This window comes from Dipodomys merriami, unplaced genomic scaffold (genome assembly GCF_024711535.1).
Source record: "Dipodomys merriami isolate MVZ:Mamm:240054 unplaced genomic scaffold, mDipMer1.0.p SCAF_30, whole genome shotgun sequence".
Lineage (NCBI taxonomy): Eukaryota > Metazoa > Chordata > Mammalia > Rodentia > Heteromyidae > Dipodomys > Dipodomys merriami.
This window is the reverse complement of record NW_027204493.1, coordinates 7,151,439-7,176,493: the sequence shown is the minus strand read 5'-3', so window position 1 is coordinate 7,176,493 and position 25,055 is coordinate 7,151,439. Positions and strand designations below refer to the sequence as shown.

The 25,055-nt window shown below is 43.6% G+C and overlaps 2 protein-coding genes, 1 long non-coding RNA gene and 1 other non-coding gene across 5 annotated transcripts; 2 read left to right on the top strand and 2 right to left on the bottom strand.

Annotated features, from left to right (window-relative positions):
- Positions 1-493: 493 nt before the first annotated feature.
- Card6 (caspase recruitment domain family member 6) lies at positions 494-12,136 on the bottom strand. The gene is made up of 3 exons (XM_070041100.1): positions 11,670-12,136; positions 5,743-6,240; positions 494-4,315 (listed from the first exon to the last, which is right to left on the bottom strand). Exons 1-3 carry the CDS (start codon positions 11,959-11,961, stop codon positions 1,902-1,904), a joined length of 3,204 nt encoding a protein of 1,067 aa, XP_069897201.1. The 5' UTR covers positions 11,962-12,136; the 3' UTR covers positions 494-1,901.
- Positions 12,137-13,450: 1,314 nt separating this feature from the next.
- LOC138840749 (uncharacterized) lies at positions 13,451-18,219 on the bottom strand. 2 transcript variants are annotated; one of them, XR_011376215.1, is made up of 3 exons: positions 18,135-18,219; positions 17,359-18,052; positions 13,451-17,153 (listed from the first exon to the last, which is right to left on the bottom strand). It is a non-coding gene; the product is annotated as an uncharacterized lncRNA (long non-coding RNA). The 2 variants fall into 2 exon arrangements; XR_011376214.1 differs by having other exon boundaries at positions 13,451-17,135.
- Positions 17,356-20,110, top strand: Rpl37 (ribosomal protein L37). Its single transcript, XM_070041099.1, has 4 exons — positions 17,356-17,461; positions 18,161-18,296; positions 18,499-18,583; positions 20,031-20,110. Exons 1-4 carry the CDS (start codon positions 17,459-17,461, stop codon positions 20,098-20,100), a joined length of 294 nt encoding a protein of 97 aa, XP_069897200.1. The 5' UTR covers positions 17,356-17,458; the 3' UTR covers positions 20,101-20,110.
- Positions 19,875-19,952, top strand: LOC138840825 (small nucleolar RNA SNORD72). Its single transcript, XR_011376232.1, has one exon. It is a non-coding gene; the product is annotated as a small nucleolar RNA SNORD72 (small nucleolar RNA).
- Positions 20,111-25,055: the final 4,945 nt, after the last annotated feature.

The following is a 25,055-nucleotide window of genomic DNA, read 5'->3' as shown; positions in this document are numbered from 1 at the left end:
TTATTTCTCACCCAGGGGCCTATGAGTGGGGGTGGGTCTTTACTAAAATAGGGGACGGGAAGCCAGAGCCTGTCAAATGCAACAGCTCAGGATGTGAACTTGTTCCCCCTTCTCTCTGCCTCCATCATGCCCTGCTGTGGGCCTGTCCCTCCCTCCCCCGCCCATTCCCCAGCACACCTGCGGCCCATCCCACTCGCTGACCAGGAAAAACACTCCTAGCTTCTCCCTGGAAATGTTAAGGAGGAAATGGTGACTTGCTTTTTCAACATCCAAAGTGGTGCACCTTGCTCTGTACTTGCTTTTTTATGTCTTCTTCAGCCCTTTGTAAATAGTCCCTTTATTAAATTATCCTCAAATCTTCTAATTTGAATAGATCATATGTGTGTTGACAGACGCAGAACCCAGACCAGTTCTGAGTCCACTGGTGGTTAAGTACCCACCGATGTCTATTCTTGAAGAACTCAGAAAGGTTTCAAGAGACATCAATGCATATTTCAAAAGTTTAATAAGCACAATTCAGCTGAATAGAAGTTGTTGTCATCCTTTCTATTAAACTGAAGGGCTGAGACAAAAATTCACAATTAAAAGTTCACCTCTTTTCTTTCTTCATACTTACAATAACCACCAGAAGATTAAACACTTTAAAAGCACTTAATATTGATTGCATTATACAAATGAAGGGTATCTACTGTGGCCCAGGTGGACTTGGATCCTCTCATCTCAACTTCCCAGTTGGTGGGTTACAAGCACATATAAACACACTCAACATGAAGTGGCCTTTGTTAATAGTTGACATCATTTAAAAAATGTAGTTAAAAAGCCAGACACCACTGGCTCCTACCTGTAATCCATGCTACTCAGGAGACTGAGATCCTGAGGTTTGTGGTTTGAAGCCCACCTGGGCAGAAAAGTCCCAGTGAGACTCTTATCTCCAATTAATCACTCAAAAACCGGAAGTGGCATTGTGGTTCAATTGGTAGAGTGTTAACCTTGATCACAAAGAGGCCGGGGGAAGAGCACCCAGGCCTTGAGTTCAAGCCCAAAAACTGACCAAAACAAAACAAAACAAAATGTAGTTAAGCTTCACTTCATCATTTTGAATTGGATATCTTTTTACATAATGCTACTAGCATTCTACATATTTAGAACAATATGCATTTAATAAAATTATAAATCCTATGAGCGAATCTTTCAAACATTACAATACTTTCTATAAACTTTGTAAAATCATCCTTTTTCATTTAATTTTAAATCTAAAATTAAACAGCAAATGATATATTTTTAATAAAATGTACTCATTATGTTACTTATGTAACTGTAAAAAGATATTACTAATATATCAGATCCTCTCATGACAAATTTTCTTAACTATTATAAATATGAAACATATATCAACCATTTTTAAAGTTAAGGCAAAATAACTACTTTTGTTGCTTGCTACTCATGGCTATAATAGTCAAATGAGTGTTATCAACCAAGCAAATTGGGATTATCAAACAAGCTGAGTTGTCTAACCATATAAGCAGGGCTACCTGCTGGATGGTAGAAATTTTTGAGCAAGCACTGGAGCAGCCATCATTTTATGACAAACTTTTTTTTTATAGTCACTTTGCAATAAGAGATTCTTAATTCCATTCTTTCCCAAGTGGTGCTATGTCCTGTCTTCCATTTCTGGATTCAATTTATGTATATCTAGTACACAAGGCTAGATTTAACGGATTTACTTATTGTTTGATCTTAATTACTTTCCTGGTTTTCCTTTAACAATATCTTGGCTTATCTTTTTGTGTCATGCAAGTAACATTAATCTTTTGCCTTTACTACAGCTCTGCTTTAGATTATTACATGGGAACCACCTGGGTTTAAAAGCAAAACACTTTCCCTAGTTGTATGGAATGTCTTCAATGCTTTCCCATCCTCTTGGGACCTGTTCTTGTCTGGTTTGCCTTGGCCTGTGAAGGACTGCTCCAGGATGACTTGTTTTGAATGGATCTGGGTTGAGAAGTCTTAGATTGGGCACGCTGGAACTGACAGGGCTTGGGCTGTGGGGGTTTGGATGGAGAGGGTTTGGCTTGGGAGGACTGGAGCCAATGGGATGTAGAATGAAAGGGTTTAGCTTGGGAAGACTGGGACTGAAGGGGCTTAATTTGAGAGGGAACAGGTTGGAAGGGTTTGGGCTGAGAGGGTTTGACCTGGGATGATATGAGCTGATGCGGTTTGAATTGAGAGCTGGGTAAAAGTTTACTCCTGGGTATGGAATGGGATCCCGATTGGAGAACTGGAGTTGAAGGCCTATTCTGTGTCATCATCTGAGGTCCTTGAAGAAAAGTAGGCCTGGCCAGTTTTTGTAGGGCTCCTGTTGGCTTACAGGATTGAGGGTGAGGAGATGGGATGTGAGCTGATGTTCCCATCGCTCTTCCAGCTGCTCCCATCAGCTGTGTTCCCGGGGCACATGCTCGCCCAGGCTGTGGTGTCCCTACTGCTCCTGCTGACGGTGAGCCTGTAGAATGGGAGTCTCCTGCCTGGGAGACCCCAGGCTTTCTCGGAGCTCCTGTGATCCGTGGTTTCCCACCCCAGGCCCAGGCACAATGAGAGATGGAATTTGGCGGTCTCCCAAATGTTCCATTCAAGTGATGTCCCCATGGAGTTCTTGATAATTTCATGGATTTTTCACCTGAATAAGATTTCTGAGGTTGGAAGGATTTAATACCAAAACTTTTAGCTCTTCTATGAGCGCTTCTACTCTGAAAGATCAAGGGCCAAAACCACCTAGGCCTGTGCTCTGACCCCAACTTGGAGCCCATAACCTGTAGGGCTTTCAAGGAAATACAGTTAAAGTTATCTCCCACTGGGGTTGGTAAGGGAGAGTTTTCCTGATGAGATGGAAATACTGGAGCAGATGGCACATTTTGAATGTTCTGGCTGACTTCATATATAGGCCCAGATTTTCCCAAAGGTATCTGAGCTTGGCTTTCAGATGAACTTTTTAGCTGACTACATTTTTGTTGTCCCTCATCTTCAGCTGCTCTAGCTATATTTTCTCTAGGGGACGCTTGAATCCCTTGATCACTTTCTCTAGAGGACACTTGAATGCCTTGATCAGTTTCTCTAGGGGACACTTGAATCCCTTGATCAGTTTCTCTAGGAGACACTTGAATCCCTTGATCAGTCTCCAAGTCTTGGTCGACCTGAATCCCCAACTCCCTGGCCAGGGAGGCCATCTCCTCCACAGACACGCCTCTAAGTGAGGAGGCTGTCACTTCCTGGAGGGCAGCTCGAAGGGCCTCCATGTTCTTTCTTCTATCCCCTGATTCCTCCCCCTCCCAAAACAATAGCTGTGACGACTTCAAGTTCAGCATCCTTTGGAACATCCGAGCCTCTTCACTCTCTCTGGCCTGGGGACTGAGAACAAAATAGCACTTTTCAATGGCAATTTCTCCTAAAAACATTAGCAAGTCCCATTGCTTCTCACCTAGGCTGTCGGTGAAAAAAAACACGGCTGCAGAAACTTCCATCACAAAACTAAACTGTGTCCAAAAGCGTTCTAGATCTCCACGAAGGTTGGTCACGGCAAAAGGCTTATGGGAAATATTAAGGCCTTCTTTCAGGTGATGGTTATCAGGAAGACACCAGGTTATCTCAAGCAGGCCATCCGAGATTTGCCTGGGAAGTACGGGAACAGACACATCTTGATGGAGGAAGGGTATGTGTGGCTTCAGCTGGTCAGAGCTGAGCAGTGTGTTGAGGATTTTGGACTTGGAGAAGCTACAGTGTCCCAGGCGAACAAAAGAGATGACAGGCAGCTTCAAAACTCTAAGAGACTCCTGCCTGGCCCCCGTGGGTCCTACTGAGGACTGTGTAGACTGCCTCTCTACAACATCCTCCATGGCCCCCAGCATCAGGATGCTTTTGTTGTTTTCTGCATCTGGAAGAAGCAGGGGAAGGGCAAACTGACACTGATACATGTTTGACATGACTTGGCGCTGCAAAGAGCTGTCTGCACACAGCAGGCTGGCACAAAGGACATCGAGAGGATTCATGGTTGCTGTGTCTTCCATTTCCAGATTTTCCAGTCTAGTCAGCAATTCCTCTTTGCCGACTTCACCCAGAATCTCATGCCTGAGGACTGAATCCCTGGCCGTCACATCAAGTGCTTGCACTTTCATCAGGAAATTCCAGACCAAGTCTGCCGGAGTCTTGGGTGTCCAACCACTGCCTCGATCTAAGGAGAACTGTTTCACAAAATCTGGCAGAAGCTTTCTGCTTCTATCCATGTTCAAAGAGGACAGGACATCTTTGAATACCTTTTTATTTTCTGTAAAGGAAAAGGTATTCAGTGAATGCTGTGCTTAGAATCTAGTTTTCTTTCACTGCCATTTAAAATTAAAACAAATGAAATTTTTACAGCAAAAAGCAGAAGTAATATGAACCAAGGAAAAGTCGCATTTCACCACTCTACCTATCAATTTTGCATGTTCAAGGTAGAACAGTATACTTGCTGCATGCACTTCTTTATGTGACAATACAATTAGTCATCCTTATCCAGAAAGATACAGTTTTTTTCCTCAGTGGATACTTTTATTTTTACATAAACAATAGCAAACTAAACAAATGATTTATATTTGGAAAGACAGGTATGGCTCAAGTAGTATAGTGCCAGCTGTGAGGGGGGAAAAAAGTGAGAACAAGGCCTTGAGTTCAAGCCCCATTACCAGCACAAATAGGTACATAGGGTAGGTGAGGGGCACAAATAGGTAGGTAAGGGCCCAGAGTTCAAGGCCCATGACCAGCGTGCACACACACACACACACACACGCACGCATGCACGCACGCACTAAAGATTTTTGGTGAACTTCCAGAAGCTAAAAACAGGCCTTCCTCATAGTCTTCAGATGGAAGCAACCCTGCTAGTACCTCAATGTTAGATATCTGGCCTCAAAAACAATGAGACTGGGGCTGGGAAGGTGGCTCGGTGGTAGAGCACTTGCCTTGCATGCTTGAGGCCATGGGTTCGATTCCTCAACACCACATAAGCAAAAAGAAAAAAGCCGGAAGTGGTGCTGTGGCTCAGGTGGTAGAGCACTAGCCTTGAGCTGAAGAGCTGAGGGACAGTGCCTAGGCCCAGAGTTCAGGCCCACTACCGGACCCCAAAAAAAAACAATGAGACTGGACTAGGAAGATGGCTTAGTGATAGAGTGCTTGCCTAACATGCATGAAGACCTGGGTTCAATTCCTCAGTACCACATAAACAGAAAAGGTAGAAGTAGCTCTGTGGCTCAAGTGGTAGAGAGCTAGACTTGAGCCAAAAGAAGCTCAGGAACAGTGCCCTGAGTTCAAGCCTCAGGACTGGCAAGAAAAAGAAACAACACAGTGAGACATGTGAAGGGAAGTACAAGGAATTTCTTTTTTTTTTTCTTTTTTTTTTTTTTTTTGGTCCGGTCATGGGGCCTGAACTCTGGGCCTGGGCGCTGTCCCTCAGCTCTTCAGCTCAAGGCCAGCGCTCTACCACTTGAGCCACAGCACCACTTCCGGCTTTTTTCTTTTTGCTTATGTGGTGCTGAGGAATCGAACCCAGGGCCTCAGGCATGCAAGGCAAGCGCTCTACCACTGAGCCACCTTCCCAGCCCCAAGGAATTTCTGATGAGTAGATTTTCTACCGGTATTATGTGACATGTCCTTCCCATTAACTTTATTAATTTGTTGATGAGATCTTGCCTAACTGTACACATACTGTGTCCATACCTTGCAGAATTTTCTCCTCCTCCTCCAACGAAAAACTGGTTTCTGAATCATCATAGTGGTCTTCTTCATCAGATGACCTCACGGCTTCTGAATACTCAGGTTCTTCCTCACCACCACATACAATGTGCTCTGCCCCCTCTTCCATCCGGGTGGCTATGTCTTCAGGAAATCCAATAGATGCTTCATAGTCCTCTGCTCCTAAGTATAAAGAATCGTCTGGCTCCTCATATCTCTGTCCATCCCTTAAGTATGTAATAGTCACTGGAACTTCAGAGTCAGCTTTTCCAACAGGACATGGTAATGTGACATTTGGTGTCTGGCATTCCTTCCCATTCTCCGGGAAAAACTCAGAGGTCTCCAAATACGACTGTTGCTTCTCACTGGAGAATTCTGTGATCATGGGTTTCCCAGGCTCTTTCTTATCAGAGGAAATTGTATTTTCTGAATTTTTGTTTACCCCAATACATTGAGGTGCTATATTCTTATGCTGTAAAAACTCTGGAAAAAAAAAAAAGACCTGTGAGCTGGGTATGTAATCCTAGCTACTCAGGAGGCTGAGATCTGAGGATCACCGTTCAAAGCCAGCCAGGGCAGGAAAGTCTGTGAGACTCTTATCTCCAATAAATCACCAGAAAACCAGAAGTGGTACTCTGGCTCAGAGGTAGGGTGCTAGCCTTGAACTGAAGAGCTGAGGGATAGCACCCAGGCCCAGAGTTCAAGCCCATGACCAACAGCAACAAAAAAAAAGTTTGCTTCCTCCCATAAAAAAAAAAAACCGAATCATGTTAAATTATACAAGACTCTAGGCATTTACACACAGTGAGACCAAAGGAGGATACTCATAGAAGAGCAACACTAAGGCCCAATGCCTATGTACATCTGAGTATATAAATTACTATTTATCAAAATGAACTCCAAGAAATGGAAACAATAGGTTTTTTTCTTTGTTGCTGTTTTTTTCTTGTCTTGTTTGTTCATTTATCTTGTCTTTGGGCAGGCAAAGGGACACGCAGAAATGGAGGAAGGAAGGATGAACAAATGCAAGCAGTGATACTCACTAGACATTATGTTGAAAATGAACTACATAGTAACTTGTGGGTGGGGACAAGAGGGAAAAACTGTGAAAGAGCAAGAGAAGGGGTGACATTGTCCAGAAAGAAATGTACTCTGAGCCAGGCGCTGGTGGCTCACGCCTGTAATCCTAGCTACTCAGGAGGCTGAGATCTGAGGATCGTGGTTCAAAGCCAGCCCGGGCAGGAGAGACCCTGAGACTCCTATCTCCAATAAACCACCAGAAAACCGGAAGTGGTGCTATAGCTCAAGTGGTAGAGCGCTCGCCTTGAGCTGAAGAGCTGAGGGACAGTGCCCAGGTCCAGAGTTCAAGCCCCACGACCGACAAAAAAAAAAAAAAAAAAAAAAAGAAATGTACTCTGTACCTGACGTATGTAACTGTCACCCCTCTGCACACCACCTTCACAATAACCATAAAAAGTTAAATATTTCCAAAAAAAAGAAAAATTGGATCACACTATTGCCTTTAACAAAAGTTTGAGCCTATTGCTGGTGGCTCATGCCTGTAATCCTAGCTACTGAGATCTGAGGATGGCAGTCTGAAGCCTGCTCACACAGGAAAGTCCACAACTCATCTCCAGTAAGCCACTTGAAAACTGGAAGTGGCCCTGTGGCTCAAAGTGGTAGAGTACTAGTCTTCAGCAAAAGGAGCTCAGGGACAACATCCAGTTCAAGCCCCATAACCAAAAAAAAGTGTGAGCCTCTCACATCATTCACAGGTAAATAATTAACACAGAAAATCTGAATGCTATGGACAAGGTATTTTTGTAGACGTAATATGACCCACAATTCAGATTTCCTGGGGCCATTGTTAATAAAATTTTATCTTTGGAAATTCTTAAAGGTCAGGCATAATGACACAATTCAAGGCCATTCTGGGCAAAAAGTCTGAAAGATCCTATTTCAACCAAAGAAGCTGTGTGGGGTAATATGTGCCTGTCACCCTATTTACGTGGGAGGCATAAATAGCATGACTGGTCCAAGCCAGCCTATGCATGAATTCAAGACCCTATGAAAGAGTAAATAAAAGGCAAGCACAGTAGCTCACACCTGTAATCCTAGGTAAAGATCAGGAGGATCTCAGTTTAAGGCCAGCTCAGACAAAAAGCTCACAAGACCCCATGTCAACCAATAATTCCAGGTACATGGGAAGTCCTGAGAGGAGGAACACCATCCAAGTTAGCCTAGGGATAAATTTAGGAGTTTCATTGTTTAAAGGGAAAAAAAGAAACTAGATCAAAACAGGCTAGGGGCATGGCTCAAATGGTTTTAAGCAGCAGACCCTGAATTCAAAACTCCAGAACCACTAAAAACTTGAAATTGAAAAAAAAACAGTAATTCCTAATGAGTAAGCAGATTCCATAGTTACTGTCCCTCATCTTCGACTAGTTATTATTGCTATTGCTATGGTAGTAAAGCCATTATCACTTTTTTTGAAGAAGCTATAATTTTTTTTCTTTTTGAGATAACGTCTTACTATTTCCCAGGGTGGCCTGGAACCCAGTACCATAGACCAGGCTGGCCTCATTCTCATGATCATCCTGCCTCTGCTTCTCCTGAAATGACTGCAGGCATAGTTCACTCAAGAAACTATCAATTTCTTTTTTGGTCGGTCATGAGACTTGAATTAGACATTATCTCTTAGCTCCTTTTGCTCAAGGTTAGCCCTCCACTACTTTGAGCCACAGTGCCACTTCTGGTTTTCTGGTGGTTAATGGGAGATAAGTCTCATGGACTTTTCTGCCTGGGCTGGCTTTGAACCACGATCCTCAGATCTCAGCCTCTTGAGTAGCTAGGATTACATGTATGAGCCACCAGCACTCAGCCTATCAATTTTTTATTAGTATATATTAATTTTACGAAAAATGGGATTTTCATGATAACATGTATATGTGTTTGTTCTTTTTTGTTGTTGTTTTTTTCTTTTTTGGTGGTGGGGCCTGAACTCTGGGCCTGGGCACTGTCCCTCAGCTCTTCAGCTCAAGGCTAGCACTCTACCACTTGAGCCACAGCTCAAGTCACTTTGGCTTTTTCTGCTTATGTGGTGCTGAGGAATAGAACTCAGGGCCTCATGCATGCAAGGCAAGCATTCTACCACTGAGCCACCTTCCCAGCCCCTATAATGTATTTTGATCATATTCACTCATCCCACTCATCTCTTTTGCTCCCCCACTATTTTCCCACTCTTCTCTTTCCTCTTCTTGAACAGTACCCTTCTACTTTCATGTTTTGTTTTGTTTTTACCATAGTAGTGTTTGAACTCGGTGTCGTATATCTGGTAGGCAGTGTTCTACCCCTTAAGTCACAACCCTAGCCCTTTGTTTTTTCTTGGATCGGATCCATTGTTTCTTTATGAGGCTGGCCTCGGATCACTACCATCTTACTACACTTCCCTGTAGCTGGGGCCACAAGTGCATGCCACCATACTTGGGCTTGTTGGGTGAGATGGGTTTCACTGACTTTCTTACCTCAGCTGGCACTGAAATGTCATCCTCTCAGTGTCTGCCTCCCAAGTAACTGGGATAATTAGTATTTGGGAGGCAAAAACTCCTGGTTTCTACTTTTATTTAAGTCTAGATTCCACATATGAGAAAACGCATTTGTCTTTCTGAGTCTTCCTTAATTTGCTTATGGTGATGATGCCTAGTTCCATTCATTTCCAGCAAATGATCCAATTTATTTTTATGGCTAAATGATACTCTACCTTCCGTCTTTCCGTGTGTGTGTGTGTGTGTGTGTGTGTGTGTGTGTGTGTGTGTGTGTGTGTGTGTGTGTGTGTGTGTGTGTGTGTGTGTGTGTGTGTGTGTGTGTGTGTGTGTGCATGCGCGTGTGTGTGCCCGCTGGTACTTGGCTTGAACTTGGCTTCCTGCTCTCAGACTGGTACAGTTGTTCAAGGCTGGTGTTCTACCATGTCATACTTCCACTTCTGGCTTTTTGCTAGTTAATCATAGATAAGTGTTTCATGGATTTTTCAGCTTGGGCTGGCTTTGAATCTTATTCCTCACACCTCAGCCTCCTGAGTAAACTTGGGTTACAGATGTGAGCACTGAAGCCCAGCACTGCAAACTTTATCCATTCATCTGTTGTTATCAATACCACCTAAACTGATTCTGTATCTAGATCTTGTAAACATTGTTAAAATAAACAGGAAGGTAGCTCTATTATGATGATTTTGATTCCTTTGAGCTATGTTACTTTTTAATCTAATTATTAGTATTTGTGTATATTTCAGAGTAGCTAGTAGAGAGGATTTTTTTTTGTCGGTCGTGGGGCTTGAACTCCAGGCCTGGACGCTGTCCCTCGGCTCTTCAGCTCAAGGGGAGTGATCTACCACTTGAGCCACAGCTCTACTTCTGGTTTTCAGGTAGTTTATTGGAGATAAGAATCTCACAGACTTTCCTGCCCAGGCTGGCTTTGAACCATGACCCTCAGATCTCAGCCTCCTGAGTAGCTAGGATTACAGGCATGAGCCACCATCACCCAGCTAAAGAGAATTTTTAAATAAATATGCCAATCATTAGACCTTGTATCATTATTATGTATCCATTAAGAATAATATATATAAAGCCAGGTACCGGTGGCTAATGCCTATAATCCTACCAATTCAAGAGGCTGATATCTGAGGATCATAGTTCTCAAGCAGCCAGGGCAGAAAAGTCCAAATGAGGCTCTTATCTCCATTTAACCACCAGAAAACCTGAAGTTGAGCTGTGGCTCAAAGCAGTAGAACACTTGCCTTGAGCAAAAAAGCTCAGATTCAGCACCCAGTCCCTGAGTTCAAAGCCCACAACCAACAATAATAATAGTAATCGTAATAATGGACTGGGAAGATGACTCAGAGGTAGAGTGCTTGCCTCATTAGCATAAGCATGAGCACCACCTCAACACCACATAAACAGAAACAGAGAAAGCCAGAAGGGGCTCTGTGGCTCAAGTGGTAGAGCGCTAGCTTTCAGCTGAAGAGCTCAGGGACAGTACCCAGGCCCAGAGTTCAAGCCCCACGACGACCACCACCACCAACAATAATAATAATAGCATATGAAATATATAATCAAAATTCCCAAAAAGTAGCATTAATTGTAATGGAACAACTAGGTTGCAGGAAACAAGTTCTGCTGGCATTCTTTTTTTTTTTTTTTTTTGGGGGGGGGGTGGGTCCAGTCGTGGGGCCTGAACTCTGGGCCTGGGCGCTGTCCCTCAGCTCTTCAGCTCAAGGCTAGCACTCTACCACTTGAGCCACAGCACTATTTCCGGCTTTTTTCTTTTTTGCTTATGTGGTGCTGAGGAATCAAACCCAGGGCCTCAGGCATGCAAGGCAAGCACTCTACCACTGAGCCACCTTCCCAGCCCCATCTGCTGGCATTCTTAGCATGCAGAAAATGAAGTCTCTGATCTGCACTTTAGGGATATTAAAAAGATTCCTGTATTTTCCTACTGGCTATCCTACGTGAAAGACACTCTGTATTCTTGGCATTGTTACCATGTATGAAGTAAGTGGAAAAGGCAGCCCTCAGAGGGTGCCCCCACAGTGTTCCTTCCTTTCCAGCTGTGAAATTCAGGACCGCACTGCCAAAACTATGAGTGCCTTACGGTAACACAAAAACAATGGAAAATTTTGGTCCAGTCTGAAGGGACAAATCACCATCTTCTACACCAACAAGACATATTGTTTCTTGCTTCTTCAATTCATAACATACCCCCTACCTCATATTTCAGCGAAAATTATCTCTGGGAGAAAACAAATGAAAATAGTCATTTTTATAAGAAAAACCTGATAAACATTTTCTTTTTAAAATCTTTGTATCAGAAAATCTACCTCCTGTCTCTTATCTCCAAAGTATAAAAGTTTAACTTACCAAGGTTTAAGTCCCAAGAGGGAGCTGACTCTGGAAATGTATTAAATAAACACCTGAGGAAACGCTGGCAGCACATCTCTCCCTTCTTCTGAACCAAAATTAAGAGTTTCCGACTTTTCTTCAGGGGATCTGTAACTCTGTCCAGAGTCTCATACTCCTCCCCAGAAATCACACTCCGAGAGATCAACGCGTCTAAGACAGAATCGGGATCTTGCTGGAGGATCACTAGTAACTTTTTCCGTTGTCCTTCTATGAACTCCCAGGCAGTCATCTCCGTGGCCATTGTTTCCATTTCCTCCAGACCAGGAAGTGGGTTAAAAAGTGATTCCCACAGACAGATAAACAAAGTTATTAAAAACAACAACAGAGTAATCTTATTCTGGGGAAAGGTAAAATGTGTCAATGTCCTGGACACAAACAGGCATAGTAGGGGCTTCTCCTCCTGAGCACTCAGTCCAGAGCACTCAGACCCTGGCTTCCTGTGTATTACTTCCTGCTATGTGTGGGTGTGGCAGCTCTAAGGCTTCCTGATAAGCTTTGCGACTGTCTCACCCCCAGTCCCACCTACTCTGGATGGCTAAATTGTTTTCATCAATATTCAGCCTGTTAACTCCTTAAGAAGCAGCTCTAGAACTTCAGGCTGCAGTAGGTATTTATTCTCTGCTCTGAGTACTATACTGAGATTACTGAGATTACTGATTTACTAAGAATTGAGTAAATTTTGGAGAGCAATCTGACCAGATGCAGCCTTAAGTAAGGGAGTGAGCTACAATGCTCAATAGGAAATGTATTCATTACCATGCTCATGTAACTGTAACCCCTCTGTACAGTATTTTTACAATAAAAAAATACTCCCAAACAAACAAACAAAAAACAGGGTGGACTTCTGGTTATATATGCTGAGGCATGATTTGGGCCACATAGCCCCATATGTTAACATTAGTCTCCAGAATTTCATTCTGGCTGTCTTGGATGTATTAGGAAGAAAGGAAGAAAGGAGGAAAGAAAGAAAGAAAGAGAGAGAAAGAGAGAAAGAAAGAGAGAAAGAAACAGAAAGATAGATCATACTTGCTAGTCAGAACTGAGTTCAAGCCCCACTACAGAAAGAAAAGAAAAGAAGGAAGGAAGGAAGAGAGAGAGAAAACTCAATAGAGCAATTCCACTTTGGGAAATTATCTTAAGGAAATAAGTAGATGAATCCCAAGCATATACATACAAAAACTTTGTATTACAGCTTATTTGTAATGGCAGAAAGTCAAAGATACCCTAAATTCCTATACGGGAGAAGTTGTGGAATATTACATGAAGAGTGAAACAAATCTCTTCAAACTGACAAATAATGACACTCATATTGTTACGGAAAAACAGTAAGCTATCTGATTTTTAAAAGTGTAACAGGTATATAGCATATATCTGTGCAAATGTGTATTATATTTAGAAAAAATATCCCAAATTTTTAACATGGTTATCCCTGAGGATATGATTACAGAAGAATTTATACTTTCACTTTTTTTTTTTTTTTTTTTTTGGTGTGCTGGGTTTGAACTCAATGCCTTAAATTTGCTAGGCAGCACTCATCAATTGAGCTGTACTTCCAGCTCCCAGGATTTATACTTTCTATTTTAAACTTTTTTTTTTGAATTTCGGTTTTTGTTGTTGTTAGTCATGGGGCTTGAAGTCAAGTCCTGGACACTGTCTCTACACTTTAGCCACAGATCCACTTCTAGTGAAAGACCCCAGACTCACTGGGACACTTTCTTCAACGGGAGGGCGCCCCAGGAACCAAGACTCCAAACCAGCAGATGCAATAAGCAAGAGGAGTTTATTTGGCGTTTGCGCAAACGGGCTCTCTGTCCCAAGCAGACAGGGAGCACCGAGCAGCGGTTACAAGCATTTTTAAAGGCAAAAACCATAATTGGCTCATGGTTGGTCTATAATTGGTTGACATTTGACCCGGTTTATGGTCTGGCCAGGTGGTCATTGTTAAGGTTTGTCCCACGGATGATTAATTAATCTGGAACTAAAGAACATATACTATCTATAACCGCTGTCCTTGTCCTGGGTGGGCTGATATCCGGACATCTGGGCCGGCCAATATCCTTGAGTCACTGCCCAATTTTATTTCCCAGGAAAAAGGGGGTCTGAATGCAAGCATATTTACAGAAGCAAAGTCAGCAGTTAGCAAGTTAATAATGGTAATGGTGAAGTGAGGTTCCTAATTTTTAACCCTTCACTAGTTCTTAGTTGCTTAACTAAAGATACGGATCTCACAGACTTTCCTGCTCAGGATGGCTTTGAACCTCCATCCTTAGATCTCAGCCTCCTGAGTAGCTAAGCATGAACCACCAGAGCCCACCAGATGAATTTTTTTTAATCAGCTGTGGGGCTTGAACTCAGAGCCTGGGCACCGTCCCTGAGCTCTTTCACTCAAGGCTAGCCACTCTACCACTTTAAGGCAGAGCACCATTTCAAATTTTCTGGTAGTTAATTGGAGAGAAGAGTCTCAGGGGCTTTCCTTCCTGGGCTGGCTTTAAATCATGATAGATTTCAACCTCCTAAGTAGCTAGGATTGCAGCACCCAGCTGAATTTGGGGGTTTTGGTCCAGGTTTTGACACACAGATAAGGCTAGCCTCAAACTTACTATTCTTCTACCTCAGCCTCCCAACTGCTAGGATTACAGGTATGCATCACCATAGCTGGTCTAACTTTAAGCTTTCAAAATTGTGTTTTTTATTTTGGGAGGGGGTCCAGTCATGGGGCCTGAACTCTGGGCCTGGGCACTGTCCCTCAGCTCTTCAGCTCAAGGCTAGCGCTCTACCACTTGAGCCACAATGCCACTTCCGGCATTTTTCTTTTTGCTTATGTGGTGCTGAGGAATCGAACCCCGGGCCTCATGCATGCAAGGCAAGCCCTCTACCACTGAGCCACCTTTCCAGCCCTCAAAGTTGTGTTTATTAACATGCTTTTTCTTGTTTTGATTTCTCAAAAAAATTATTTAATTGGTCTTTATTTACAATTATATAGTTCACAGGAGCCTAAAACCAATCTAAATAACTGTCAACAGGATGCATAAATCTTACTCAACAAGATCTATGCAGCATTCAAAATGAATGAATTTCTATCATATAGAAAATTGCAAAAATATTAAGGGAAAATGCTGAGTCCCCAAAAAGATCTCATCATGACATCCTTTTAAACCACACACACACACACACACACACACACACACACACACACACACACACACACACACGCAACAATATAAAAAGCATAGTAGTAAGTGGTAAAACTGTAGCCCCAGCAATGAGGCTGAGCACTAAGATTGATTGCATAAGCCTGGGAGTTGGAGGCCAGTCTAGACAACAAAGCAGGCCCTGTCTCAGAAGAAAAAAGAACAACAAAACTTATATAAAACTTGAGGGGTGGAGAGAAATAATGAATGTGAAATTCAGAAGAATGATTATCTGAGGCAGGGAGAGAAAGGAAGGGGTGGAATTAGCAGAAGGGGAAACTATAAAGTTAGATGTAGGATATGCTCAGGGAATGGATTTTTAAGTGCTTATTATTAAAGATAAATAGTTAATATACAAAGAAAGCTTGCCAGGTGCTGGTGGCTCGTGCCTGTAATACTAGTCAGGAGGCTTAGATCTGAGGATCACAGTTCGAAGCCGTCTTAGGCAGGAGAGTCTATGAGACTCTTATGTCCAACTAACCTCAGAAACCCCCAAAATGGTGCTGTGGCTCCAAGTGGTAGAGCGCTAGCCTTGAGCAAAAGAGCTCAGAGATAGCACCCAGACCCTTAGTTCAAGCCCCACAACCAACAAAAAAAAGAGAGAAAGAGAAAGAAAAGAGAAAAGAAGGAAGGAAGGAAGGAAGGAAAAAAGGAAGGAAGGAAGGAAGCCAGTGGCTCACGCCTGTCATCGTAGCTACTCAGGAGGCTGAGATCTGACTGAGGATCATAGTTCAAAGCCAGGCAGGGCAGAAAAGTCCGTGAGACTCTTATCTCCAATAGACCACTAGAAAACCGGAAGTGGCCGTGTGGCTCAAGTGGTAGAGCACTCGCCTTGAGCTGAAGAGTGCAGGGATAGTGCCCAAACCCAGGGTTCAAGCCCCATGACCGACAAAAAAAAAAAAGGAAGGAAGTAGGTAGAGGGGGCAATACAACGAAAAGTTCATTTAACTTCTAGAATCTAAAAGAGGGACTATAACAGATTTGCTCCTAGAGATTCCAAGAAAAAGGCTGTTCTGCCAACTTTTCCATTTAGTTTTGTGGTACTGGGGAATCAAACCCAGAGCCTCTCACACTCATATACATTAACAGTGAGCACGTGCTCCACTCCGTTAGCCCTCCCAGGAAAATCCTTCTGGTGCATCTGATCAGAAGAATCCTTACAAATGATTTTTGTTGTGGTAAAAATCCTAGCCATTTTAGGAGGCTGAGATTTGAGCATCATACTTAGAAGCCAGCTAGGGCAAAACAAGTCTGTGAGACTCTATCATCAATTAATCAACAAAACAGTTGACCAGAGCTGTGCCTCGAATGAGACTGCTAGCTGTGGAGCCAGAGCTTGAATACACACACACACACACACACACACACACACACACACACACACACACACACACACACACACACACACAACTTACCCTCAGATCTACTCTCAACAGATTTTAAGTGTGCAATACAATATTGTTGACTATAGGCATGATATTGTACTTCAGATATCTAGAACTTAGTTTCATAAGTGAAACTTTCTACTTTGGGACTAGTATTGTTTTATGTAACCAAGTTTGTAGCAACTAGTCAAAGTAGAAAAATACAAGAGATAACCCAGCTGATGTACAGTTTGGTGCAATCACTTAAGGTCCTGTCGCTTTCTTCTCTAGCCTCTACTCCTCCTTCCTCCCACTTGCCTGTTTCCAAACTTGTTTGTAAACCTTCCCCTAAAGGAGACCCTATTACTTGTCGGGCACTAATGGTTAATCCGAGAAAACGGAACCTCTGGTTCCCAGTGTCCATCTTATTCGGCTACCTATCATTTTTCTAAAATTTAGCTTGTGAGATTGCGAGAAGTGTTTGCTTTAGAAAGTGTGAAGGTTATATGATTGGGACTTTCTCTCCTGTTTATTTTTAAATGCCTGGGGGTTGTTTGTGCGAGTTTGGGTCTTTTTTCTGAGATAAAAGCAATGGCATTTATCAAGGTGATCTAAGAATGATCAATCTCTGTCTACCCAGCCCCGCAGAATGGATCTGACAGCACTCGGTGAGGGAAGTTTATTTACAAGGTCCACAGGGCAGGATGAATGGCAAGGTCCAACCTCTGCCCCTGAGTGCCTAACACGGCGAGGGTCGCCAGCAGCCTCCTTCCCGAAGGGAGGACGAACCTGGCCCGGAACGGGATTCCAGTCCCAATCTGTAATGAGACCAATGCCCGGAGCGCCGAATCCACGGGGAGACGCCAACCCTGCCGGCGAAAAGCGACCTTAACAGGGACCAGCAACAAAACCATACTTACTCCCCCGGATCCAGCAGACTGGCGAGCCGGGGTGACACGCCCACTCCCTGACGTACTAGCTGACAGCCACGCCCCCTGCCGGATTCTGAAACTCGATTGGCTAGGCCTGCCTCAGCCGCCACCTCTTGACCCGACCCATAATGTGGACGACGGACACTTAAGGAGGTTGCACCTCGCCTTCAGGAAGTAGTTCCCTGGGCGGAAGCGTCTGAGGGTGGTATAGCGGAAGTGCCTCCTCTTCCGGCCTCTTTGGTCTCGGCGGCAGAGGCAAGATGGTGAGTCGTTGGCCGGGGTCCCTTGGAATCGCTTTCCATCCTCGGCGCCTGGGCTTCGCAGCCCGCTCCCCGTGGGTGGCTGGCGGAGTTGTGGGTGAGGGGAGCGGGTGGGCTGGGGAAGGGCGCGCAGCGGCCCCCCGGTGCCCAGGGAATGGCTGCTGACTGGTGGACCAGCCCCGGAGCTGGAACCGTGTTAGGCCCTTTGCTTTGGTTCTCCCCTCGGAGAGATGTGAGAAGAGGCTTGGGGGCGTTTGGCTCCGAAACAACTCATGGAGGTGCTTGGCTCACCCCCAGGGCCTTGAGATACACGCACCCTTTGCCCCTACGCCTTAGGTTGTTGCTTAAAAAAAAAAAGATGTCGGTTTCATAGCCCGGCGCCTGTGGCTCACACCTGTAATCCAGATTACCCAGAAGGCTGAGGTCTGAGAATCGCGGTTCGAGGCCTGCCGGGTCAGGAAAGGCCTTGAGAATGTTACCTTCAACTAAGTGCCAAAACAGCGGGAAGTGGAGCTGCGGCTCAAGTGGTAGGGCTCCAGGCTTGATCAGAAAAGCTCAGAGACAACATCCAGGCCCTGAGTTGAAGTCCCAGGACTGGCAAAAAAAACAAAACAAGAACATCGGTTTCGGATCAGTGCGACTCTTGGGAAGAGGCGTTTTAACTAACATCACTTACTAGTAGTGATTTCTGTTCATCTTCAGACGAAGGGAACGTCATCCTTTGGAAAGCGTCGCAATAAGACGCACACGTTGTGCCGCCGCTGCGGTTCTAAGGCCTACCACCTTCAGAAGTCGACGTGTGGCAAATGTGGCTACCCTGCAAAACGCAAGAGAAAGTGTAAGTAACGATGACTAGTTTTTGTTTGCATTGCACCCAAATATGGGGCCATGGCTTTGAACTTTTTATTTGGGAGGAACAAAATATTTGTACATATGTATGCCATTGGTGAAGGGGCATACAACTTCCTACAAGGTGCTTTCAAGAGAATGGACTTAACAAGATACGTGTTTGGAAAATCATTTGGAATCTTGTGTTTCAGATAACTGGAGTGCCAAGGCTAAGAGACGAAATACTACCGGGACAGGTCGGATGAGGCACCTAAAAATTGTCTATCGCAGATTCAGGTATGGTTTTTATGCTTCATTATAACTGGTTCTAAGGGCTTGGATAACACTGCTTGTGTTTTCTTGCAAGAACTGAATGAAAGTGAGGTTCAACTAAAGTATCTACATTATTTGGAAGAGGCTCCCCTGGTTGTTAGTACTTTCACTGTAATTTACACCAACATTTGTCATGGCATCTTTATACAATTGATCTCTGGAGCCCAGAAGTCTACTTGCTTTCAAAACAAAACTGTCCTGGTGGGCTGGGAAGGTGGCTCAGTGGTAGAGCGCTTGCCTTGCATGCATGAGGTCCTGGGTTCAATGCCTCAGCACCACTTTATAAGCAAAGAGAAAAAAGCCGGAAGTGGCGCTGTGGCTCAAGTGGTAGAGCGCTAGCCTTGAGCTGAAGAGCTGAGGGACAGTGCCCAGAGTTCAGACCCCGCGACCAGACCAAAAAAAAAAACCTCTCCTGGTTGCTACTTGAATTTCTGTAGAGAAAAATAGCTTAAGAGTTTTGTTCAGGTAAAGATTTACCTGGGAATCTGCTTTTGTTTTCTGGTTCTGGGCCTTGAACGCAGCCTGGGCGCTGTCCCTGAGCCTTCTAGTTTTCAAGGCTTACTACTCCCATCACCTACCTGAGCCACAGTACCACAGCTTTTTCTTATTAGCTCAATGGAGATAGGAGTCTTAGGATTTCCTTGTTTGCCTGGCTTTGAACTGCAATCCTCAGATCTCAGCCTTCAGAATACTAGGATTACAGGGCCCAGCTGAGAATCTTAGTTTTAGTTACAATGCTCTTAATTCAGCAGTTCTCAAATTGCATGTTTAGCTGGAAGATTACTTGTACTGAGGGTGTTAATCCATTCACTTTAGAGGTGGTTTGAGTATTTATAGTTAAAATGAATAGGTCAGCATTTGGTAGTGTGTTGAGGGGAAATTATTCTGGTCTTTTGTTGCTGTTGTTTTTGGTCGGTCATGGGGCTTGAACTCGGCCTAGGCACTGCCCCTGAGCTCTTCCAAGGCTGGCACTCTGCCACTTGAGCCACAGCGCCACTTCAATTTTCTGGGTGGTTTATCAGAGATAAGTTTCATGGCATTTCTTGCCCAGGCTGGCTTTAAAGAGGGATCCTCAGATCCCAGCCTCCTGAGTAGCTAGGATTACAGGCATGAGTCACCGGCTTCTGGCTTCAGCCAGATCTATTCTTAATAGCATAAGGAACTCATTAAAAACAAAGGTTCAGTGGCCAGTACAGTCAAACTGTGGGGCCTTTATTGATATCAAGTTAACTTAAAATGGATATCTTAAAGAGAATGCTTATCAGTGATGTTGTCAAAAAATGTCTGAACATATGAATGCAATATTGATTTCAGCATCTGACTGAGATAAGCTCATGAAAAATTGTTAAATAGAAATTAAAAGGCATGTATTGATGTTGCTAAAGTAACTTTTTATCTTAACATGACACAGGCATGGATTCCGTGAAGGAACAACACCTAAACCTAAGAGAGCAGCTGTTGCAGCATCCAGTTCATCTTGAGAATTTAAAAGACTAGCCATACAATAAATGTTCTGGTTTAAAAAAAAAACAACAAAAAACTCTTGTGTCCTAAGGTTTGTTTCGTTGGTTGTTCAGTCATGGGGCTTAAACTCCCTTTGGGTGCTATCCCTGAGTTTTTGTGCTCAGGGCTAGCAAAACACTTGGAAACACAGCTCTTCTAATGTTTTGTTGGTTAACTGAAGATATGCATCAGACTTTCCTGCCCAGGCTGGCTTTGAACCATGATCCTCAGATCTCATCCTCCTGAATACCTAAGGTATTTTTAGCAGTCTTTGGTTTTAACAACTTCTGTTTGGAGAATGGAACCAGGTGAGTAGGTGAGCTTGGAAGTGATGGTTGGGTCTGTCAATCATACATAAGGCCTGGAATGACAGTGAGGCTAAATGACATAGATGGGTGAACTCAAACAAAAAGCTAATCTTACTCATCCTAGTATGGGTAATGCTTGCTTTGCTGTGAGAGTGGCTAAGTAAAAACAATACAGGTTGGCTAGGTGAGAGCCCAGCATAAGTATAGAATCCCAAATGGAATCCCTGAGACATAGGCATTTTTATAAAAGTTAATCCAAAACTATGATAATGCTGAATTTTTCTGTTTAAGTTCTAAAACTTCATTGTTTTCCTTGAGGTAAGCATAGAAGTTGGGCTGCTTGGGGGGGGGGGCGTTCCGGTGGGCAGTCCTGGGGCTTGAACTCAGGGTCTGAGTACTATCCTTAAGCTTCTTTTGCTCAGGGCTAGTATGTGGGCCACAGCTGGTGGCTCACGCCTGTAATCCTAGCTACTCAGGAGGCTGAGATCCGAGGATCAGGGTTCAAAGCCAGCCCGGGCAGAAAAGTCCATGAGACTCATCTCCAATTAACCACCAGAAAACCAGATGTGGCACAGTGGCTCAAGTGGTAGAGCCCTCACCTTGAGCTGAAGTGCACAGGCACAGCGCCCGGACCCAGAGTTCAAGCCCCGCAACTGACAAAAATACTTAACAGCCAAGCTGCAGCCTCAATTCCCATTTGGGATGATTGCATATTTAAGTGCCATGTTATTTGTGGTGCTTGGGTGCTGTCTTAGTTCTTTTGTTCAAGGGTAACACTACCACTTGGAACCACAGCGCTTTCTTCTGATGGTTAACTGTAGATAGTCAATGGACTTTATTGTCCAGGCTGGCTATTCCCAGATCTGACTCCTGGGTAGGATTACAGACTTGAGCCACCAGCATCTGCTTGAGCTTTAGTATTCTTGAAACCAATCTCAACAGTACCAACTCATGTCCCGACCCCTGCCCCCCTTTTATAAAGATTGTCAAGTTATAAGTACAATATGTCCTTTTTGGGGGGGGGGGGTTAGTTGTGGGGCCTGAACTTGGCCTGGGTACTGTCCCTCAGCTCTTCAGCTCAAAGCTAGCGCTCTACCACTTGAGCCACAGAGCCACTTCTGGCTTTTTCTGCTTATGTGGTACTGAGGATCAACCCCAGCAGGGTCTCATGCATGCAAGGCAAGCACTCTACCACTGAGCCACCTTCCCAGTAACCCCCTTTTTTTTTTTTTTTTGGCCAATCTTGAGCTCTGTCCCTGAGCTGCTTGCTCAAGGCTTGTACTCTACCACTTGAGCTACTTGTAGCTTTTTCTGACGTAGTTTATTGGAGATAAAAGTATTACAGACTTTCCTGTCTGGGCTAGCCTCAAACTGCGATCCTCAGATCCCAGCTTCCTAGGATTATAGGTATGAGCCACCAGCACCCGACAAGCCTGCTTTTGGAGGGGGGATACTGTCCCTCAATTCTTCAGCTCAAGACTAGCACTCTAGTGCTTGAACCACAGCGCCACTTCCAGCTTTTTTCTTTTTGCTTTTGTGGTGCTGAGGAATTGAACCCAGGGCCTCATGCATGCAAGGCAAGCGCTCTACCACTGAGCCACCTTCTCAGTCCCTGACAACCCTGCTTTTAACTTGATTCATATGTCAAGTCTCAGCTACCTAACTTTTGCAGAAACTTCTGATGATCCCTGTGGGGGCTCTCTCCCAGTAAGAAACCATGCTTTCCTTAGGGTATCACAGGTTCTTAACGTGTAGGAATTAGGCTGCTCAGGATGGTTTTATTACTATCTACCTGGGTTCACTTTGCAACATGAACTAATAAAAGCTTGTGAGCAATAGTTAAGTCTATAAATCATACTTTAACATTGGCTGCAGTCTTGGAGGGGAAACTATTGAGAAATAGATTTAAACTTAGCTCTTTCTGGTTCCTGTTTCCTTGGCATGGGATGTTTCATTGGGAAATTACTGGAGCACTGCCAGTAATCCCTCTCAGGAGGCTTGGGAAAAAAAATGGCCTTGCAGATGGAGGGGTAATTGGAAAGAGCTGTGCTAAATCAGGATTGAAAGCAATCGGTGTGCATATCACAGGTTGAATTCTAGTTTTTATAATTTTCATCTGATGTATATCTGATATCCTGAAGTTCATTCAGTTTACGTAAGCTGAGGAGCAGTAAATACAAACCCCTGCTAAGTAGTTATAAATTTACATTTCTTGGACAGAAGGCACACAAAGCCAGATGGTTGCCATAAAGACCCTAAGAACATAGTACTTCATTTATTATGAGTTGTAATCTTTTCCTGTCTCACCTACATGCCATTTATCATGTGTATAGACCATATGATTTATCTGCGCCCCCAAACCTTTTCCCTGTGGCAGAACCAGATACTCAGCAACTTCCTGGGGCAGGATTAGTCAGCAACTTTATATAGTTTGCAATATTTGTTGACTGAAGTTGGGAGGATATACCCATTAACTCAGTAGTCTTAAATCCCTAGAAGACAAGAACATTGCTTATCCATTTTTGAATAGCCCTGCAATTTCTGGGTGGCAGTACTCAAGCAGTGGTCTAATAGCCAAATTCTTGCCTGTTCTATCTTGTCTTTTGACCACATGCCACTTTTCAACATCTTTTGATTCACTACAACCTAGTTTTTCTGTGTTTGTCTTTAGTAGTACTTAGTCTTATCAAATTACTGTTAAGGTATCCATTATATTTTAAATGTCTGAGCCGAAGTCATTTTTTTTTATTTCAACTTTTTGTGCTAGAATTTGAACATGGCCTAGTATATGCTAAGCATGCTGCACTGTCACTGAGCTAGACTCCCATTACCTTCCTACTTTTATTTTTCATATTAAAAAAACAGGTAAATTCTCAAGATGACCTCAAAGTCGGCCTCAGTCTCCTGCCTAGCTGGGACTATAAGGTATGCCTTTTACCTAAAATGCTTATCCAACGCACCCACTTGATTGGAAGTCTGGTTGATCTGGCCCCAAACTTCAAATATAGCAGGTACCTGTTCTCCCAATAGGACGGTTGACACTGACACCTTTGGGGACTGACTGTAACTTAAATGTGTCATCCATAGTAAGAGGCAACAGTGTGCTGTAATTAGTTGCAATATAGTGATTATGCTCATTTGGTCAGCTTTATTGAGCCCCTGCTAAGATCGGGACATAAAAACTAGTTGAAAAGTATAATATCTATCTTTATGGAGTGTGTAATTGAAACAGTGATTAGCAGTTAACTAAAGCAATGCTATGATGTATTAAATGCACATGTTGCTGTGTCAGCATTCAAGTTGCAAACTTCAAGATTGCAAGTTAAAGGCCAGTCTGGCTTACATCCTACTTTGATTTACTCATTTTTGTCTTAGCACATAACACCAAGCAATCATGGACTATGAGCCATGATTTTTTTCTTTATTCGTGTTAGGTATTAGGTCATAGCAAAGATGAGAATAATCAACACATTCCATATATTAGGTGGAGAGCTAGGACAAGAAAGCTAGAAGTAATGATCATAATACTAGTGAAGGAGAACTGTTCTTAAAGATTTAGAATGGAGCCAGGCACTGGTGGCTCACGCCTGTAATCCTAGCTACTCAGGAGGCTGAGATCTGAGAATTGTCATGCTTCAAAGCCAGCCCGGGCAGGAAAGTCCGTGAGATTCTTATCTCCAATAAACCACTAGAAAACTGGAAGTGGCACTGGCTCAAGTGGTAGAGCACTTGCCTTGAGCTGAAGATCGCAGGGACAGTGCCCAGGCCCAGAGTTCAAGACCCACGACCAACCAAAAAAAAAAAAAAGATTTAGAATGGGACTCAAAAGCTGTGTACACATGACCATATAAGATAAGTGAAATGAACCCCAACATGTGGACATAAGAGGTTTTACTTTGTTGTTTTTAATGAACTATGTGATTTTTTTTTTATATACCCCTATGGTATATCCCCTGTTGTCATGGTACTTGATTTTGGTACCCTGCATCTTGTACATACATTTATTTAATTTGGGGACAGGTAGAGGAATAACAAAACGCTGAAACAAGGACACAGGATGACTCATTGCAACTCAGGGCTGGGCACTTGCCCTGACCTCTTCTGTTCAAGGCTAGCCATCTACCACTTCAAGCCATACTTCCTAGAGCCACAGGCCTTTTCTGCCTAAACTGGCTTTGAACAGAAATCCTCAGATCTCAGCCTACTGAGTAGCTAGGATTAACTCAGGCCTGGGTACTGTCTTGAGCTTTTGTGCTCAAGACTAGTGCTCTATCATATGAGCCACAGCTCCACTTCTATAAGATTCTTTAAAATATAATTTTGTTATTAAGGTGTTATACAGAGGGGTGTCTGTTTCCTAAGTCAGGTAATAAGCATACTTGTTTTTGGACAGTGGTGCCCCTTCCTTTACTTTCTCCCAGATTCCCCTTCCTGTCCTTGCCCATGTAAAGAATTTTTAAAAGGTACCTAAGTTACAAAATGTCAACCCCTCTGTACAACAATAACAAAATATATTTTAAGGTACAGTGTAAGATGGGCACTAGTAGCTTATGCCTGTACTTCTAGCTACTAAGGAGTCTGAGATCTGAGGATTGCTGCTCGAAGCCAGCCCTGGGAAGGAACTT